The following is an 18,932-nucleotide window of genomic DNA, read 5'->3' on the forward strand; positions in this document are numbered from 1 at the left end:
AAGTCTGTCCTGTCTGTCCTATCTGTCTAGGGCTGAACTTTCACACGCACACTTTACACTTCTTCACAAACTCAAAAAACTGTCATTAATTCTTCGGAATTCTTTCGGAATATAACATTGCTGATGTATTTACGGTTGTTTACATTAACAATGGGAACCAAGGCTGATACCTTGGGGGTGGGGGCCTGGAGGAGAGGGGGGAGGCATTGGTCTGTGAACTTGTGGTAAATATTATTGAGTGATTCTCCCACAGAAAATTTTGTTCTGGGCATGGGACTTTCACCCAGCGGCTCTGGCCAGACCTCAGTGACAGATGTCTAAACACCCTGCACAGTGGCAAGATTTGTAAAAGTGTCAGTGCTTTGTAACATTAGGAAGGTTATAGCCTGCATTTAGGGAGGGAAATTCTTTATCAAGTTAGCAGAGGCACAACAGAATGGTAAGAGCACATGAATCTCTCAGTCCTGCCAGCTAACCTGCATCCTGAGGGTGAATCACTCAGTCCTGCCAGCTAACCTGCACCCTGAAAGTGAATCACTCAGTCCTGCCAGCTAACCTGCATCCTGAGGGTGAATCACTCAGTCCTGCCAGCTAACCTGCACCCTGAAAGTGAATCGCTCAGTCCTGCCAGCTAACCTGCACCCTGAAAGTGAATCACTCAGTCCTGCCAGCTAACCTGCATCCTGAGGGTGAATCTCTCAGTCCTGCCAGCTAACCTGCATCCTGAGGGTGAATCACTCAGCCCTGCCAGCTAACCTGGGTAATGGTGTTTTATCTGAGTAACACACAAGGCTAATGGGTAACGGTGCTTTAACTGAGTAACACAAGGCTAATGGGTAATGGTGCTTTATCTGAGTAACACAAGGCTAATGGGTAATGGTGCTTTATCTGAGTAACACACAAGGTTAATGGGTAATGGAGTTTTATCTGAGTAACACACAAGGCTAATGGGTAATAGTGCTTTAACTGAGTAACACACAAGGCTAATGGGTAATGGTGTTTTACCTGAGTAACACACAAGGCTAATGGGTAATGGAGTTTTATCTGAGTAACACACAAGGCTAATAGGTAATGGTGTTTTACCTGAGTAACACACAAGGCTAATGGGTAATGGAGTTTTATCTGAGTAACACACAAGGCTAATGGGTAATGGTGTTTTACCTGAGTAACACACAAGGCTAATGGGTAATGGTGTTTTACCTGAGTAAGACACAAGGCTAATGGGTAATAGCTCGTTGTTATAGTGAAACACATGTTGTGGAAGGTTGAGCAGGCCCTGCTTTAACATGAAAGATTTACTTCTGTTGAGAGCGCCATCTGTATTTCACAGATCGTGCGTGAATCTTGCCCTTTTAAAGATAATCTCGCCTCTAACGATCCTGATGTGGAAACACGGAAGGCTGAAGGATCTACCAGAGCTTGTCAGGACCTGCAGCAATAGATCATTTAAGGTCTTTTCACTGGCACTTATTCACTTTGCTACAGACGTGGTTTAATTTTTTTCCTGAGGCTAAACTGCTCGTTCTCATAGCAAAGTCTGCCTCTGACTGTGGTTTTAGGACATTGCGTCATGGCAGCTTGTCCTGGACTGTGAGAAAATAGCTCATTACGGAGTGGGAAAAATTCCAAATCGACTGGGTTGACTTAAGGTTGTTTGACTGTATGTTTTGTCGAAGAAAAAAATGTGCTCAAAGTGGGATATTCATCCTCATGTTGGCTCCGCCATTAAGGCCGTGCCTCTGCCCTCTCGTTAGCGCTAATAGCCTCCGGGCCTGCCGGGGAGGAGGAAAACAAACAGATTACTCTCAGCTACACCCCGGCGTTCGGCTTTCCATGTCAAACACAAAACTTTATTAAATGCTGCGAATGATAAAATACGCGTATCGCTTACACAAGGGTACTTTAATTATACAGGAATACTGGGAACATGAGAAAAATGCACACACACGTACCCACCCTGACTGTGGGGAATAGTGGGAACCTGTGGAAAATGCACACACACGTACCCACCCTGACTGTGGGGAATAGTGGGAACCTGTGGAAAATGCACACACACGTACCCACCCTGACTGTAGGGAATAGTGGGAACCTGTGAAAAATACACAGACACATACCCACCCTGAATGTAGGGAATAGTGGAAACCTGTGAAAAATACACAGACACATACCCACCCTGACTGTAGGGAATAGTGGAAACCTGTAAAAAATGCACACACACGTATCCACTCTGACTGTGGGGGTACCGGGCACATGCAGATGCCCTGCTGGGCCTGTGCTGTCTGTTTGTCTGTCTGGCAGGACTCCGCCCCCATTCCTGGCTCAGCCCCTCCCCCAGCGGCATAATGAGCTTGATAGTCAGCTGGGCTCCATTAATCGTGCATGCAGAACATTTCTTCTCTCCGAATAAAAACATATAACCCCCTCTTTATGGCCTCGTTACGTATTATTCCAAAGCCAAACAATCCATCGATGGTGGCGCTGCCCTCAGATGTTTTAGATGAAATGCTTCGCTGTTGGAGTCACTTTGTAATTTTCAAGCCAGCAGGCTCTCGGAACCTGGTGTGGTATTGATATAGCAGTTTATTAAGCAATATACTGGCCCCTTTTGTTCATCCATCTGAATGCACATTGTTGTTTGTCTCCTCACTTGTCTCTTGTGTAATTTTATTTTATTATTGTGTTATGAAGAAAACATAATTTCCCTTTGGGGAATAATGAACAATCCGCCTTCCTTATTTCCCAGTAAGTATAAGAGAAAAGGGTCATTACGATGCTGTCAATGAGAAAGCTTCACAGTTGGAAAGCCACCGTAAGGTGCATGCTAATGTTCACAAATCGCGAATCACTCATTTGTATGTAATTCAGGGAGTTGTGCTGGAAAAGTGCTCGAGCTAAAATGGTCTTGTCCCTTTTAGCATTTTCCTCGGCTGTCCTGCTTTACCAATGCATCGTGGAGAATGTAGTGCGGTGTGTAGAATGTGGGATAGCAACAAATGTCCACATGAGGGCAGCATTGTAACACACGCGCATCAAGAAAAGCATATACCTGTAGAATTGTCAATGCATACCTATATAAAGCATCTTAACCAAACATTACACCAAGGGTATCCGGTCTTTTCTAAAAAAATTCCGGTGTGAGTGCAGGTTTTTGTTTTAGCCTAGCACTATGACACCTGATTCAACTAATTAACTAATCATGGTCCTCAATCAAGACGTTGATGAGTAGAATCAGGTATCTTAGTGCTGGGCTAAAACAAAAATCTGCACCCACACCAGCCCTTTTCATATAAGATTGGGCACTGCTGCATTAGACATTACCAAATAACATGCCTGTAAATGTCACCTCACAAAACATTTCACGAGAAAGAACACCCATTGCTGAAAGCAAATGTAAAATGTATTCAGATTTTTGCATTAACTCTTCATTTTACATAATGTAACAACATACCCCATCCAGTTTCAGTTAAAGGTATGTATGGCTTAGGAATACCTTCATTGGCATAAAGATTAAGAGTTAATTTATTTGAACATTTAATAAGTGACAGGCAATAAACTTAAAATTATGTTTATCCTCAGTTAATTTTGAAATCACTTTCATTGCCATTAATCTCTTCCCTTACATAATTCCCTTACTCAATTAGCATTTTATAGCACATAAATCCATGCTTCAACAGAAGAGCAATTACACCAGTCCCCGATGCTTCATCACAAATAAAGAATAAAAGCATATTTAAAAGATCACCCAATCTGTTATATTAGCATATGACAGTATCTTGGGACAGTATCCTTTCAATAGAGCAAAGCTATGAGAATGATTTAACTAATGTGTTGCCAGTTCTTAAGTTTGAATTGCCATGAAAATTCTTAATTTTTTCTTCTCTTTTTCTAATTAGATTTTGGATAAAATCATTCTGGTATAGCATTTAATGGAAATATACCTGATAACATCTCTGACAACAAACAAAAAAAATGATAAAAATCGATCATTTTGTTTAAAACAATGAACTGTTTCAGTATGTGGAACGGGAGTTTGTCCACGTAATAACCCTGTTTGTACAGGCCAGAGCTGTAGTCACATGAGGGGCTGGTGTGTTTACAGTAAATGCGCTTTTTACTGGCCTCAAACTAGTTATAATAACCCTATGAAACAGACCCTCCTGTTTGTAGTATGAACAGTCATAACATTAATTCTGAACATTCAGATATTTCTATACATTAACTGCTTTGAGTTCATCACATCTGATCATCTCTGGACACGTTCATATGAATCAGTCAAAAACATAATGAACACATAACGGTATAAAGACTAATAAGACATACTGTACCCTGTCTGGGTGGCCCTTTGTAGGGGTGTGTAGTGGGTGTTTTTTTTGCAGGGGTGGTTGCACAGCAGCGGTCTATGGTGTAACACTGTGCGTGGTTGCCGTGGTTTCCTTTGCTAGGGGGCAGGGCCTCTTCCTGGATCTGCACGAGCTCTCTGTGTAACCCCACCCACTTGGCCCTGTTCTCCTGGGCTGTGTCCAAATCAGGGCACTTACCAACTATTGACTATACAAATACAATGGAACACACTTGATGTTTATAGGAAAGACCTGGAAATCTGATGTAGGGAATAACCGGGACATAGTGATGGCAATCCATTGGACCGAATCCATCCAACTCCATTCTAAATAATAGAGCTGTCCTTTTCTTTTTGTTCAAATGAGCCAGTGTAAAAATGTGTCAGTGTTAAAACAAGCTAGTGTTAAAATGAACCTGAGTTAGGGTGCAGAGGCTGTATCCTGGCCTTCACTGCAGAGAGAGAGAGAGAGGACCTTCACTGCGGAGAGAAAGGCAGGACCTTCACTGCAGACAGACATGACTTTGCATGTATTGAATATGCGCATGTGGGAAAGCTTTTCCCTACTTTGCCTAAACTGCCAAAACAGAATTGATGCAAATGTCTCGGTAATACATGAGGTCTCTGTGCCCGCATCTCATGATTGTAAATTAATTGTACAAACAATTTTCTTTTTCAAAAGCAGCGTCCATACAATTTAGATGCCAAAGACCTGTAAAATCTCATTGCCTGTATCTCCAGTTTGTAAACTTATATACAGTATTGTCTTATATACAGTATTTGAGCTCTGGTAATCTTTGGTAATCTGTCCAAAGAATCAGCGGACCAGCCAGGGCAGAACCGTTGCCATCACCACAGTAGAGTAGCCACGGGACTCATGGACACTGCCCAGTTAGCCCACAGCTCAAAGCAGCTTGTGAACCCTGAGATGCTGCCGTGATTACAGACAGGGGAGCTGTGCTGATGACGTCTCATCCGTCTTTTGGACGAGACGTTAAGCCAACTCATTAAAGACCCCACGACAGTTCTCAGAGTAGAGGGTTCCCCGGAGTCCTGGCTAAACTCCCAAACTGGCTCCCTCAAACATGCCACCTAATCTTCCCCTGACTTAATTGGCTAAAAAAAAAGTTATCTCCCTCTCCTCCTTAGCTAATGTGTGGTGAGCGTTCTGGCGCAAATTGGCTGCCGTGCCATCACCCTGTTGGGTGCTACACATGGTTGGTGGGTGAGGCGAGTTCCCACTCACCACTGTAAAGCACGTTGAGCATTCAGAAAAGAGCTATATGCAATGATTCATTCATTCATTCATTCGAGCAGGGAGGACAACGTCTCCAGCCTCTGGTGTGGGTTTGTGCGGCTGGACTGGCAGTTGCCTCAGTAGAGGGAGACAGCCAGCTATCCAGTAGACTGCAGACCGCTCTCTCTAATTTCATGCCAGTGCTTCACCACATTTTGCTTCTGAAGGAAGGGTAATGTAAAGGAGAGAGGCAGGATGTGTGTGTGTGGTTTTTTTTTTAACCAGATAATTTAATTTACAAATGACTCTCCAATAACAAAGCCCTTTTCCACCATGCGTTCTCAGTCAAGGCTCTTAGGAGCATCTCCCTGAATGAGCGTCTGCTTTGTAAACATTTTAAAGGGGTATTATTTTAAACCTGCTTTTAGCTGTCCAAGTTCTGTATTGTAATTGTGCTGTCATTTATCACTTTTTACTGTGGGTTACCACCAGTTTTTCCTCAATCCATTTTTTTACTATGCACTTGATTTGTTTCGGTTTCATTGAAAATCACGTCACAAGAAAAGCGCTTAAATTAGTTACAGACCTCATCTTTTTCCAGCCCTTTCTTCAAATTGCACAAAACCAGTATTCCAATTCCAGCAGCAGAAAGCCGCATATTTACAGTAAACAAAGCAGTTTAAATGAGACTGAAGTACTTCAGCCATTTCGGTTCTCAGAAAATGCCCATTTCCTATAACCCCTCAACTTTCAGTATTCCCCCCCTGACCTCATGCTAGTGCCAGTTGCCTGACTGGTAATCAGTTTTAATTAAGACTTTGCATCCGATTTCAGGCCCTAAACATTGCCACTAACAATGCTGATTATCTGGCAATATATAGATCGGATGTAGAATCAGCATTTACCATTCAGATTGAGTTCCATTAACCAGTCCAGCTAAGGTCACCTCCATTTTGGCCCCTACAGTACCAGTATTTTGCTGTACGTTTGTGAGTAGATAAATCATGTTTTATTCCCAGTAAAATCAACAAGCCACACACATGATTTCAAATCAGTAATTTAATGCATGGCAGTAAATACAGAGGTATTTTTCATGCAAGTATATCAGCAAATCATGTCCAGAAGGGTATTGTTGTCAGCCATCAAAGGCCAAGATCAAGTTGGACCTTAAGACTATGGATCAGTTAAAAAGAAACTTCAAGTGAAAAGCTCCAGTACATGTTAAATAACAGTCCAGTTGAATTCTGACATGTAATCCAACGGTTTCACTAAAAAAATGGCGTTTTCTTGCCAACCCAGGCTGCCATTCCAGTAAGACGGTAACGTGCAACCACAGACCAAACGCATTCGCAATCACCGAACAAAAGAAAATAAACTTACAAAATTCTCACTCTCTAGTGACATTCCTTCAGATACATCACAGCTTGTGTATTTACAGCTACTGTCAATCACCCTGTGCCCCGTAGAAACACAGGCGCTTGCACAGTGAATAATTTAAGTTGTATATAGCACCTGTGAAACCAGGAGATACGTTTTCTCCATCAAAACAGGAGACATCGCTGGACCTGTAAAAACCACTTTGACGACCGTTCAAAGCTGCACACTGGTTTCTAGCCAGCGACTGCAAGAAGTTAACACCATAAATTGAAATGATGGCACAAAGTTTTTCCACTTGAATTCCTGGCAACAGGCTTAAGGCAAATGGGTCCTATTTAAAAACAGCAAGAATGGCTGGACCTGGTCTTTCCTGAAAGATTTAAACAAAAACAAAAAAAAAAAAACTGTTGGACGTGTCTTGCTGAAAGATTAAGTAAACATCAAGTGTACAGATAAATTAAGACCAAGGCATCTCCTAAGAGGTGGCGGACTTCAAATAGGCAACTAGATCAGCTCGTTCTCCCTTCTTCTTGATGCCGGCGAAGATCATCTTTGTCCCTGGAATGTACTTCTTGGGGTTTTCCAGATACTTGTTTAGTGTGTCATCTGACCAGGTGATGCCTGAAAGACAAGTCAAGGCGTGGCTAAATAAAAATCCAGAATGACGGAGAAGACAGGCATTAAAATCATTCGCGAAGCTAATGGGGGTTGGGCCTGCGAACTCAATTACCTTTGCTCTTGTTGGCCTCCGTGTATGAATAGCCCACGGCCTGGCCCGTCTTGCGCCCGAACAGGCCCCAGAGGTTTGGGCCGACCTTGTGCTTTCCATCTTTTTCCACCGTGTGACACTGCGCGCACTTCTGGACGAACACTTTCTTTCCCTTTGCGGCGTCACCCATGTCTCTCTGTAAATATGAAACAGGATGGATAACACGAATACATATTAAATACGCTAGCGTGAATAAATATGTTGTAATATGATTAACAGACATGCTGAGGGTGCTTTCAGTGTTCACACCAATACATAACAAAGCCAACATATGTAAAAACGAATGATAGACAGCTTACGAGCTGTTATAAAGCACAAATAGTAACCATGCAGTTATGGCCAGGTAACCCTCTAGCTATATTTGAACGAACGCAACTCGTCCATACAAATAGCTGAACAATACAAGGGAATGTAACGTTAGTCAATCTTGAATAGGAGTTTAGGAAACATGTCTTATTACGATATCGTCACCTTATATTCGGACACTTGCCCAAAACCGGACACGCACTCTTGCGGCGTATGTCCCGTCCTTTTCATATAAAATTCCGAAAGGACGTGGGCTAAAAAAGTAGTAGTACCGTATTTAGGGTAATTAAACTACCTCTGTGTGAAATTTCATGTCGACCCAAACATAGGCCTATAGGTTATATTACTTAGTCGTTAATAAACATCACTGTCCAATTGCATAAAATGGGCTAATTCGGCACTGGGCAACAATATCACGACAGTAACAGGCTACTCTCGCAGGCTTTCGTTCATGGGTAGGTTAGCCATGCGGCTAGGCTAACCGACGAAGGTCTTGTAGTTTTACCACTAGGAAGAAATTAAGGTTACCTGACCTTACAATTCATATATGTATGTGTTTATGACTAGTGGTGCTTTGTTTCAAGCTGTTTATTTACCGGGTTAAGGGATATGGAACAAAGCAGGCACACATTATACGAAAATAGCGAAAAAGCGTCCGTCTAGTGGTAACCTGACGATACTTGAGTTGTGAAGTTAAATGAACACACGTTTGTCCACCGGCAAGATGCCGACACAGCGTCTTAGTCAGCTGTTGAGTAATCGCCATCTTTATGATATCCCAATACAACTTTATAACTCAATTATCTTTAACATCAAAGAGCCATCCAGCTTAACCGAAATGTGACTTCTTACTAGCATATGTCGGTCAAATCAACTGACCACACTGCCGATCGTGAGTTACCGGCGGCCGTAGCTCCGGAGGTAAATTAGCCACGAAGATGCACGGAGCGGGTACGATTAGCCCAGCTCAAGTTTTGCCCAGATATCGAACTTTAGCTTACTACATAAATATGTGTTAGCTCCGTAATTACTGCCAGAGAAACAACTTTCATACATTTTCATCATAGTCCACTAACCCCAACATAACCAGACACTTAACTACACGCTAAACTACGGTTTACCAACTTTGTCCCGGGCTCCACACAAGAACAGGCCGCCGCATATGCGCCGCGGTGTAAATTGTGTTTAACAAAATTAATTGTTACCCACAACGTTAAGGCGTTACAAGAGAACAACACATGTCGACTTACCTTTGAAACAGATTTCTTGTCTTATTGAATTGCTTGTATTGTGTGGCTCAGCTGAAAACAGCACGACTGTAACCCGCTGTAGAGTAGAATTGAATAAGAAGGTCACACGCTTGCCGCAGCTCAGACACCGGCGCCGGTAAATTACGTCAAGCGGGCGGTACCTTATCACGTGTTCGCTCTATTATCGTCATCGCTATGACGATAGTACTGCTTGTGCAACGATTAATGCCATATATAGGATAAGCTCTACCCAGTAGGAGATTGACTAGTGGTACTTAAACAAACCTATACTATTCGTTTCTTTCGACAATAGCCAGAACAAATGATCATAATTCACGTTTGAAAACAGAGGGTTCTCCAATATAATAAAAGCAGGGGTTATCTAACATATAATAAATTATTTACGAAATTCCATGTTATTGTGATTCGTCTCATTATCAGTTTGTGGTCGCAGTTATTACCTTTCCAAGTATTGCCGATGTAACTCAGCATGTTGGCTACATATATGAAGCAGATCAAGATTTTCTTCACGTGATGCCACTGGGTGTGCAATTCTGTGAGTGGCGCTAAATGTTCTGGAAACGTCTACTGATCTGCAGGTAACGCTACAGGCGGTTGGCTTTGTGTCGTTAGATGGCGCTGTTGAAAAGACGGGACAGGTGGTGTAGGACATGGGAAACCATAGAGCAACGCAGTCAGGGTCAGTGACGCAAGAGAAGAGAAGCGAAAGAGCTACCTTAGCTTAGTAGCTAACTGATCTCTATCCTTATCTACATCGCTGCGGTAAATAGTGAGCATATTGCTAGACTCGTTAGCTGTAGAAAAGCATACAGCTTTTTCTGAACGCACACCATGGAGGACTGCTCATTTAGGCCGTCCACTGATAGTCTCGATGACCCCCCAAATAGCCGCTTGTTTCTGGTGATAAGCAAATCCATAACCGAGGATGTTATCCGGGAACATTTTTCAGTTTTCGGCGAAATCCAGGACATCTGGATGGTAAAAGACAAGCAGACAAAAGAGTCGAAAGGAGTTTCGTTTGTTAAGTTTGCCAAATCCTCACAAGCATGCACAGCCATGGAAGAAATGCACGGAAAATGCCTTGCAGAGGGAACCAAACCCATCAAGGTGGGTAACGTTCGTTAGCTTAGCAAGCTAGCTGCATCTTTATTTATGTGCTCATCTGTTCGAATGGTCACTAGCCTACCTTTGTTTCCCATTGTTTTTATTTTATTTTATTTGATTTTATTTTATTTTATTTTATTTTTAAAGAAACTGAGGTAGTATTGCCTAGCTAATTTTAACCTTTAAGTGCTAGCCACTCATTAATGTTAGCCAGCTAACCATTTTAATTTTGTATTGAGTGAGCCTATCTTACTACTATCTACTATCTTAGCTAACGTAGGTCTAATTGTTTTGGAGAGCCCATTAAGAGTTGAGTTTATCTGGTTTACTGATCTCTGGTTCGCTGCAGCTAACTACAAAAAATTGGACTGTCTTTATTTGAACCTTGTATATGGTTGTCGTTGCCGTCCTCAATCAGGGGTGGGGGTGGTTCAAATCTTCATAAGAAGCCCCTCGCGTGTGCTGGTTTTTGGTCTATTTCTTGTCACCAGTTTCAGTTAGTTTCAGTCACCAGATAACCTTTCAGAAATTAAAACCCCACCGTTTCACTTGTCAATTTCTAATCATAAAATGTCACGTCTTCCCTAATGAGTGTAACTTGCCCGCATAATGGCATATTAAAAAATAAGTTATAGTTCAACCAAGAGATCAAGAGACTAAAATCCTGGAATTTGACATTTTTTTCCTCATTGCATGCACAGCTATGTCTGCCATAATATGTCCTTAAGAAGACTGTTAAATGTTTCAGCAGACGTTCGGAGACTAATTATGGTTGGAGATTCTCCAGTTCCTGAGCCCGTGGTCCTGTTGTCATTTCTAGGTGTTCATGGCGCAGTCGCGGTCCTCCGGTAGCCACAGGGACGTGGAAGATGAGGAGCTGACCCGAATATTTGTCATGATTCCCAAAACCTTTACAGAAGATGATTTGAAAGAAACGTTCAAGGTAGAGTACCGGCCACAAACGGAGAGTTGGGCTTTGGCAGACCTTTGCCGTGTTAGCAAAGGCAGCAAAATTTAGCTAAAACAGTACTGCTACAGGTACCATAATCAGCTGAAGATGATTGCATGTAATTGAAAAACTGCCAGCAGCCAATGTAACCTGTATTAATGAGCTTGTTGTTACTCTGTTTCTGACTTAATTTGCCCGACCGTTACATTCACGATTTTGATATTCCTAGCCTGTGCATTTGTGTTCTGTGCTTGAATATAACAGTAATGGCGATTAAGGTATGAGTGACGTCCCTTGTGCTGTACGTCTGTGATCCTCAGTTATGTAGCAGAGATAATAACGGTCAGGAGTCAGTCAGTTGATTTAATGTATTTCTGCAGTTCACAAACGAATCTGCGACAGGCATGCCAAGTGAGCCATTTTAGATATTATTGTCAAGGTGTAATTGACTGTTGGCATCTGCTCAAGAGGACTGTTACAGTATGCAAAAAAATATAAATAACTCACTTATTTCCGGTCGTTATGTTTCTGCAGGAGTACGGTGACATAGAATACTGCATTATCATTAAGAACAAAACTACCGGCGAAAGTAAAGGCCTGGGGTATGTCAGGTACCACAAACCATCACAAGCAGCTACCGCCATAGAGAACTGTGACAAAAGTAAGTAGTAATAATTATTAACCCTTTTTGTGTGATTTATAAGTAATAATTCTGCTTCACTATACCCTGACAGTACAGCACTTATGTTGTTTATTAGGAATGCACAATAGAGAAATTCTGCAGTGGATATCAGAAACTGATATTTGTCTGTCCTTATTGGCTGATGCTGATGCCTCCCTGTTTTACACTGTAGCGCAAATGCAAACTACAATCCCAACATGCATGGAAGAGATGAGCACTGAAGTCAAGCTATGAAGGAAAAATAAAATTTTATATAACAAAATATTTAAACTTTATTATTAAGCCTTGAGTCTTAGTATAGCTTTGCTTGTGACTTTGACTGGTAAAAAAAGTGATAATTAAAAAGTACTAGAAGAGGTTCAGTTGAGTATGATTGGGCTACTTTTTGAGCTTGACATTTTCACTTAATTTACAGCATCGATGAGGCATGAATGTTGCATCACCATATCAGCCATAATGTTAGCTCATTGGCTGATACCCATAAGTTTGAGTTTAAGTGGCTACCGATTCCTGTAATAGATTTACTAATTTAATTACCACAGAAAGCACATTTTACACAAATCTCATTGCGGATGCCATTGCCCAGTTTTTTATCTCCGTGTCACACGGGCCACTTACCTGGTGCCCTGACCCACCATCCTAACCTGCTGCACCGCCCAGTTTCAAACTCACGTGCCCCCTGTTCTGTCCCCAGCATTCCGGGCCATTCTCGCCGAGCCCAGGACCAAAAACTCTGGCGCCGACAACGACTACTTCAGCAACGCGCGGGCGGACCACGCGACGGGCGACCCGGGGATGAGCGGCTACCCCTTCGGTGCGTCTCCGTAGCCCCGGGGCGAAGACCCGGCTTCGCCGCCCTCGCCGCGCCGGCCTCCTCTGATCGGATTCACACCCGATTCCGCTCCTCCTCTCTTTGCAGCCGACGCCAGCAACTACGCCATGGGGGACGGCCGGGGCTCCGACATCATCACCAGGTGCCTGATGGTGTCGTCCAGAGCGAGCATCACCCAGGAGCAGGTCTACGGCCTCTTCGACCTCATCCCGGGGATGGACTACTGCGAGATGCAGAGAGACCCGTACGGATTTAACAAAGGTACCGCTTTAACATTCAACGCTTTAAGGCCGGCAGCGTAGCATAATGGGTAAGGAACTGGTCTTGTAACCTAAAGGTCACGGGTTTGATTCCCGGGTAGGACACTGCTGTTGTATCCTTGAGCAAGGTACTTAACCTGCATTGCTTCAGTATACATCCAGCTGTTTAAATGGATGCCATGCTACCTAAAAAGTTGTGTATGTCACTCTGGATAAGAGCGTCTGCTAAATGTCTGTTGTAATGTAATGTTGACCAGACCTGTATGCGTTGGGCACAGGACACATGCTCTGCGTTTCAGTTTAATGTTTACGTGTATCTGTGGTGCCTCGTGTTTCGCAGGTCAGGCTATGATTCGCTACAACAACCTGGGCTCGGCTGTGTACGCTAAAGAGAAGCTGAACGGCTTTGAGTATCCCCCTGGGAACCGGCTTGTTGTGGCTTACATAGATGACGGGGAGGATCGGTCCAGGTAAGTCTCGGTGGCTGCGGGGGATGGTTCAGGCTCAGTGCCGTGGAAAAGTATTTGCCCCGCTTCCTGATTTCCTCAATTATTGCTTATTATTACATGGCTTTGTTGAATGCTCAATTCTGATTGGTCACTTCAGGCATTTCATGGTAAAAAAATTCCATTGGCTAATGTTAGTTACAACCCAGTCGTATAAAGTTGTACAAAGTCACACAATGATTTACAATGACAAAGTGTTAGCGATGTTACAAAAGGTGAGTGAAGTTGAATCGGATGGTGGGGAGGAAATGAACGTTGATGACTGACTGTGTGAGGAGAGTGACCGTGACAGGAGATTGTTGAATTATTTTCTGTTGGTTCCATGTTGAGGAGAGGCCAGCATCACCCACAAGTCCGAATGTTATCTTTATATGTGTTTGTATTTATACAGAAAAGTTACTTGATGTGGCTGCCTAAATCACGTTCCATGAATTAAAAGTGAAATGACTTCACATAGAGCTGGTATCTCATAGTCAGCACACAGTACCTAGAGCCTGTGTCGTCTCCACAGCCCTGTAGGGAAGATGGCCATGCAGCTGGTCGCAGCCCAGATGATGTCCATGGTGTGGAACGGTCCCTCTGGCCCCCAGCTGATGAAGACCAGTGCTGTAAGCTGCTCCCGTGTGCTGATCCTTTCACACAGCATATTCATCCAGAAGTTGATACATATAATTCTGTTGATTCCAGAATTAGCTTGTGCGATTATAATGAAGGGCAATGTCATTTGGCCTACAGCCTGACTATCAGCACGACAGAGAAAAAATGTAAAATGCGCTTTCCGTTAAACTGCTCTGCACTGCACGCACTCTAGTACCGCATGCTCTCTTGCTAGCTACTGCTAGCACGATCAGCCGTTGTGCTAACAGTAGAGACAGTTGAAGCGCAGTTGCGTAGATGAGGCAGGTGGTCCGCAGCGCGTGCTGTCGAGCGCGTTGAGTGAGCGGGGCGTCCCCCCCCCTCCCCTCCCCCCCCCCACAGGGCTTTGCGGCGCCCAGCGTCCCCCAGATGCCGCGGGTCCAGACGGACGTGGTCCTGCCGCCCCTGAAGAAGCTGGCGCCCTCGGACAGCTGGGTGAAGGAGCGGCTGTTCGTGGTGTTCAACCCCGCCCCCCTGCCCGTGGACGTGCTGGAGGACGTGTTCTGGTGAGACGGGCCTCCGTCTGGGGCGCGTGGGGCGCACTGCAAAACCTTCATGACACGGCACTTATTACTGTATCGGCTCTTCATTCTATGTTCTTTGCCCATTTATTCATTTTTTAATGAGTATTTTTCTGTCTGTTTTCCTTGTTTTATTTCTGTCACCTTCGTGTATTTCTTCTTTGCTTTTTAACGCATCTGTGTTCTGTCGACAAAGCCACAGTTCGCTGGTGTTGCTGTGGGGTCAGGGGTCAGAGGTTATGGGTATTTGTGTACATGTGGGAGAAGATGTGTATTTCACTGTGTGCTTTAATAGCATTAGCATTAGCGGAGTTTAAGGGCGTGGCTGCTCTCTCTCTCTCCCCGCAGCCGTTTCGGCTCGCTCGTGGAGGTGTACCTGGTGCCCGGGCGCAACGTGGGCTACATGAAGTACGCGGAGCGGAAGAACGCCAACGACGCCATGGCGGCTCTCCACGGGAAAGTGGTCAACGGCGTCAAGCTGAAGGTGATGCTGGCCGACCCCCCCAAAGAGGAGTCCCACAAGCGCCAGAGGACCTACTAGACACCCCCCCCCCCCCCCCCCCAGTCGGTAAGTCCTACAGAAGGGTAAGCAAGTGCCCTTAACTAAGTGCACATAGGGGGCTGTAGAGTAAGCAAAGTGCCCTTAACTGTGTGCACATAGGAGTCTGTAGAATAAGCAAGTGCCCTTAACTAGTGTGCATAGGGGGCTGTAGAGTAAGCAAAGTGCCCTTAACTAGTGTGCATAGGGGGCTGTAGAGTAAGCAAAGTGCCCTTAACTAAGTGTGCATAGGGGGCTGTAGAGTAAGCAAAGTGCCCTTAACTGAGTGTGCATAGGGGGCTGCACAGTGAGCAAAGTGCCCTTAACTAAGTGTGCATAGGGGGCCGTAGAGTACGCAGAGTGCCCTTAACTGAGTGTGCATAGGGGGCTGTAGAGTAAGCAAAGTGCCCTTAACTGAGTGTGAATAGGGGGCTGTAGAGTAAGCAAAGTGCCCTTAACTGAGTGCGCATAGTGGGCTGTAGAGTATACAAAGTGCCCTTAACACTAGACATAGACACAGTCTATTTCCCTTAGGAGTGTAATTTTAGTCATATCTGCCAAATAAGTAACTCAGCCTCGTAAGTGTATTATATTTTGAAGACACAATGACAGCAAATTTATCTCAGCATTTGAAATGTCTACTGTATGGTCACAGCACTGCATTCTATTATTACTTAATGGAGGAAAATGCCTGTATCAAGGCAAGGGTATGACTTCTGTGTTCTTAATCCTCATGTGATATTGTGTGTGTTTGTATCTAAACTTATTTACAGGTCAAGCACACAAACAATACATGACTAAGTCAAACCAGCACACGTGTATGTAACGTCCTGCATGCTATCTGACTGAAGTAAATATCTTTAATAACATCTGATATAATTCAGATACACTTAAGATGTTTAATATGTGTTTTTCTAACAAGTAACAGATTATATTTTTTCTATTCCATCAGGTTATGATCATATTTATTAATACGACTGCTGTGCAGAGATGAGTTTATCCAGTAGAGACACTAGATGGTGGTTTAATTCAAACATTAATAAGGAGGTGACATTACTCTCCCCAGTCAGAGGTGTATATGTACTGTAGGGTTAGAAAGGTAGCCATGCAAAAGGAATGTATTTTCAGCTGTCGTATTCATATGTAGCGAGGACGTATTTTATGTCGTAGCTGCATGTTTGTGTGAGTACGCACATCTGCCGATGAAGACACTGGGACAGTGTATATCACTGAGAATTACAGTCAGAACACCTTGTGAAAGGAGGTTGTAATTCAGAAATGATCAATTTGGTCGATGAAATCGCACCCTCAGTTCCAAATTCTCAACAAGCAGAAAATGTAAATAGGAAAGTACACTTTTAAATGCATTTATGGTATTAAAATGACATTAAAATGACCTTAAGAATGTAATGTAATAGGGCAGCGATGTATCTTGCTAGCTGGCTCTGCTGAGCTGCTGGGGCTAAAAGAGGTGAGAAGCGCTGTGGTAAGACAGGTGCTCTGAGCCTTCTGTCAAAGCTGAGCTGGTAGGCTGAACATTGCGTTTTAGGCATTGTGGAGTATCTGCCCATGTGACCTCTGATGTCATCATTGACCCCTTCAAAGAGCTTATGAAATGGTTTTTCCCATCATAAATCTAATCGATGAACGATTCATCTAACAAACAACTTGTTTCAGTGGCAGAACTCAAATTTATCCGGATTATGGCCACAGAAAGAGGTTTTGCATGAATACTTAAGTGAAATTCTATTAACTGTGAACATTTAATTTTCTTATTGCTAATTTTCTACACTCTACATGGCAGATAATTATTTAGCTTGCTAGCTAACGTCAAATCTCTCATTGTCTCGTTTATTTTTACAACTGAATAAGGAAGTGCTTGTTGGCTACTAGAAGCCTTCATGGTTTGTCAAATTGCGCTGTTTGTGGAGTGTGGAATAACTTGCTTTTACATTTCAGCCTAAATCTCTGGATCACTTTCAAAGACTTAATTTTGAAACATCAAATTCATAAAAGCCCGGTGTGCATATCTGACCTAGGTCAAATACGTATTTGTTTTGGATTCAAATACTTTTCTGTGCTCTATTGATCTTGCCTGTCGTAATTGAGCCTGCCAATATGACCGGAAGACGGGGTTTGCACTTTTTGAGAGTATGTCATTGGTTCCAATACACCAGACAAGATCAGTAAAGCATAGAAAAGTATTTGAATCCAAAACAAATGCGTGTTTGACCCAGGTCTGGTGCATATGTATAACACGTTGAGATGGTGTTAAAAGGCCTTCATACATACATATGTTAGGGCTAAATGTGTGACTTGAGGCCACGAAGCAGCCTTTGGGCTGTAAGTGGGGAGGCTAACACTCTAGCTTGCCGCTGCTGTCACGGAGGTCAGCAGGCCGCCCTAACATATCTGATTCTGCCCAACACTCGGCTGAAGAGAGCGGCTGGATCTTTTCTTGCATGTTTACGGCTTTGATCTTTTTGTTCCAACAGAGAATTAAGTGACATGACCCTTCAGCATGACTGGACATAGAAAGGATGACGCAAGCACGTAGCGACGGACAGTGACTGCTCTACCTTTACGTGACGGTGCCGCTAAACGTACAAGCGCTCGTGATCTTTACCGTTTCCCCTCTGCTGTTTGAACCGGTATCCCGGCAACATTAATGCTCAAATGTGATTGGAAACGTGTGGCCTGGGAATCACATGAACCAGAATAAACGAATCCAATTTTACTGACTTTGTGTTCTTCACATGTATATACCCGAATGTTTTCAATAAAGAAATGTGTTGACTTCTCTTACCTGAATATTTTGTACATTTTTTTTTCTTCTTTTGTGCATATTATGTCTACAAAATTGGGTTTTAGTGATGAAATATCTCAGTTCAACACACGATTATACAAAATGTAATATATGTGCGAGGAATTGGAATATTTTCTTACATGCAATGTTTAGTTGAGTTTGTCACAAAAATATTTGGATCATTTCTGGACTGTAGCTGCAGAAATCTGTTGGGTGGTAAAATGCCAGCGTAAGCGGGTAAAAATGAGCAGCATAAGCAGGTGTAAATGAGCAGCGTAAGCAGGTAAAATGAGCAGCATAAGCGGGTAAAAATGACCAGCGTAAGCAGGAAAAATGAGCAGCGTAAGTGGGTAAAAATGAGCAGCGTAAGCAGGAAAAATGAGCAGCGTAAGTGGGTAAAAATGAGCGGCGTAAGCAGGAAAAATGAGCAGCGTAAGTGGGTAAAATGAGCAGCGTAAGCAGGAAAAATGAGCGGCGTAAGCGGGTAAAAATGAGCAGCGTAAGTGGGTAAAATGAGCAGCGTAAGCGGGTAAATATGAGCAGCGTAAGTGGGTAAAAATGAGCAGCGTAAGCGGGGAAAAATGAGCAGAATAGGCGGATAAAATTGAGCAGCACAAGCAGGTGAAAATGAGCAGCGTAAGCGTGTAAAATGAGCAGCGTAAGCAGGTAAAATGAGCAGCATAAGCGGGTAAAAATGAGTGCCCTTGATTGCTACATACCAGTCATGTCATCACAGAGTTATGTTTTATAAAGTTATGCTAGACATTTCAATACATTAACTCCGTCTTAATGGAGGGCA

General features: G+C 43.4%; 2 protein-coding genes across 2 annotated transcripts; one reads left to right on the plus strand and one right to left on the minus strand.

The window, feature by feature from the left end:
- Positions 1-6,617: 6,617 nt before the first annotated feature.
- On the minus strand, positions 6,618-9,434 carry LOC118214291 (cytochrome c-like). The gene is made up of 3 exons (XM_035394156.1): positions 9,279-9,434; positions 7,684-7,858; positions 6,618-7,574 (listed from the first exon to the last, which is right to left on the minus strand). Exons 2-3 carry the CDS (start codon positions 7,850-7,852, stop codon positions 7,429-7,431), a joined length of 315 nt encoding a protein of 104 aa, XP_035250047.1. The 5' UTR covers positions 7,853-7,858; positions 9,279-9,434; the 3' UTR covers positions 6,618-7,428.
- Positions 9,435-9,926: 492 nt separating this feature from the next.
- Positions 9,927-17,218, plus strand: rbm45 (RNA binding motif protein 45). Its single transcript, XM_035394155.1, has 9 exons — positions 9,927-10,406; positions 11,224-11,346; positions 11,887-12,013; positions 12,729-12,848; positions 12,954-13,127; positions 13,467-13,596; positions 14,144-14,240; positions 14,611-14,774; positions 15,138-17,218. Exons 1-9 carry the CDS (start codon positions 10,131-10,133, stop codon positions 15,328-15,330), a joined length of 1,404 nt encoding a protein of 467 aa, XP_035250046.1. The 5' UTR covers positions 9,927-10,130; the 3' UTR covers positions 15,331-17,218.
- Positions 17,219-18,932: the final 1,714 nt, after the last annotated feature.

Source organism: Anguilla anguilla, chromosome 15 (genome assembly GCF_013347855.1).
Source record: "Anguilla anguilla isolate fAngAng1 chromosome 15, fAngAng1.pri, whole genome shotgun sequence".
Taxonomy (NCBI): domain Eukaryota; kingdom Metazoa; phylum Chordata; class Actinopteri; order Anguilliformes; family Anguillidae; genus Anguilla; species Anguilla anguilla.

What these genes read in the sequence shown, in the direction of transcription:
- LOC118214291 (XM_035394156.1), bottom strand. Translation starts at nt 7,852, where the DNA reads ATGGGTGACGCCGCAAAGGGAAAGAAAGTGTTCGTCCAGAAGTGCGCG. An exon ending in GGAGGCCAACAAGAGCAAAG is followed by an intron (nt 7,575 to 7,683) that starts GTAATTGAGTTC and finishes CTTGTCTTTCAG; the next exon opens with GCATCACCTGGTCAGATGAC.
- rbm45 (XM_035394155.1), top strand. Translation starts at nt 10,131, where the DNA reads ATGGAGGACTGCTCATTTAGGCCGTCCACTGATAGTCTCGATGACCCC. An exon ending in ATTTGAAAGAAACGTTCAAG is followed by an intron (nt 11,347 to 11,886) that starts GTAGAGTACCGG and finishes ATGTTTCTGCAG; the next exon opens with GAGTACGGTGACATAGAATA. An exon ending in GATGAGCGGCTACCCCTTCG is followed by an intron (nt 12,849 to 12,953) that starts GTGCGTCTCCGT and finishes CTCTCTTTGCAG; the next exon opens with CCGACGCCAGCAACTACGCC.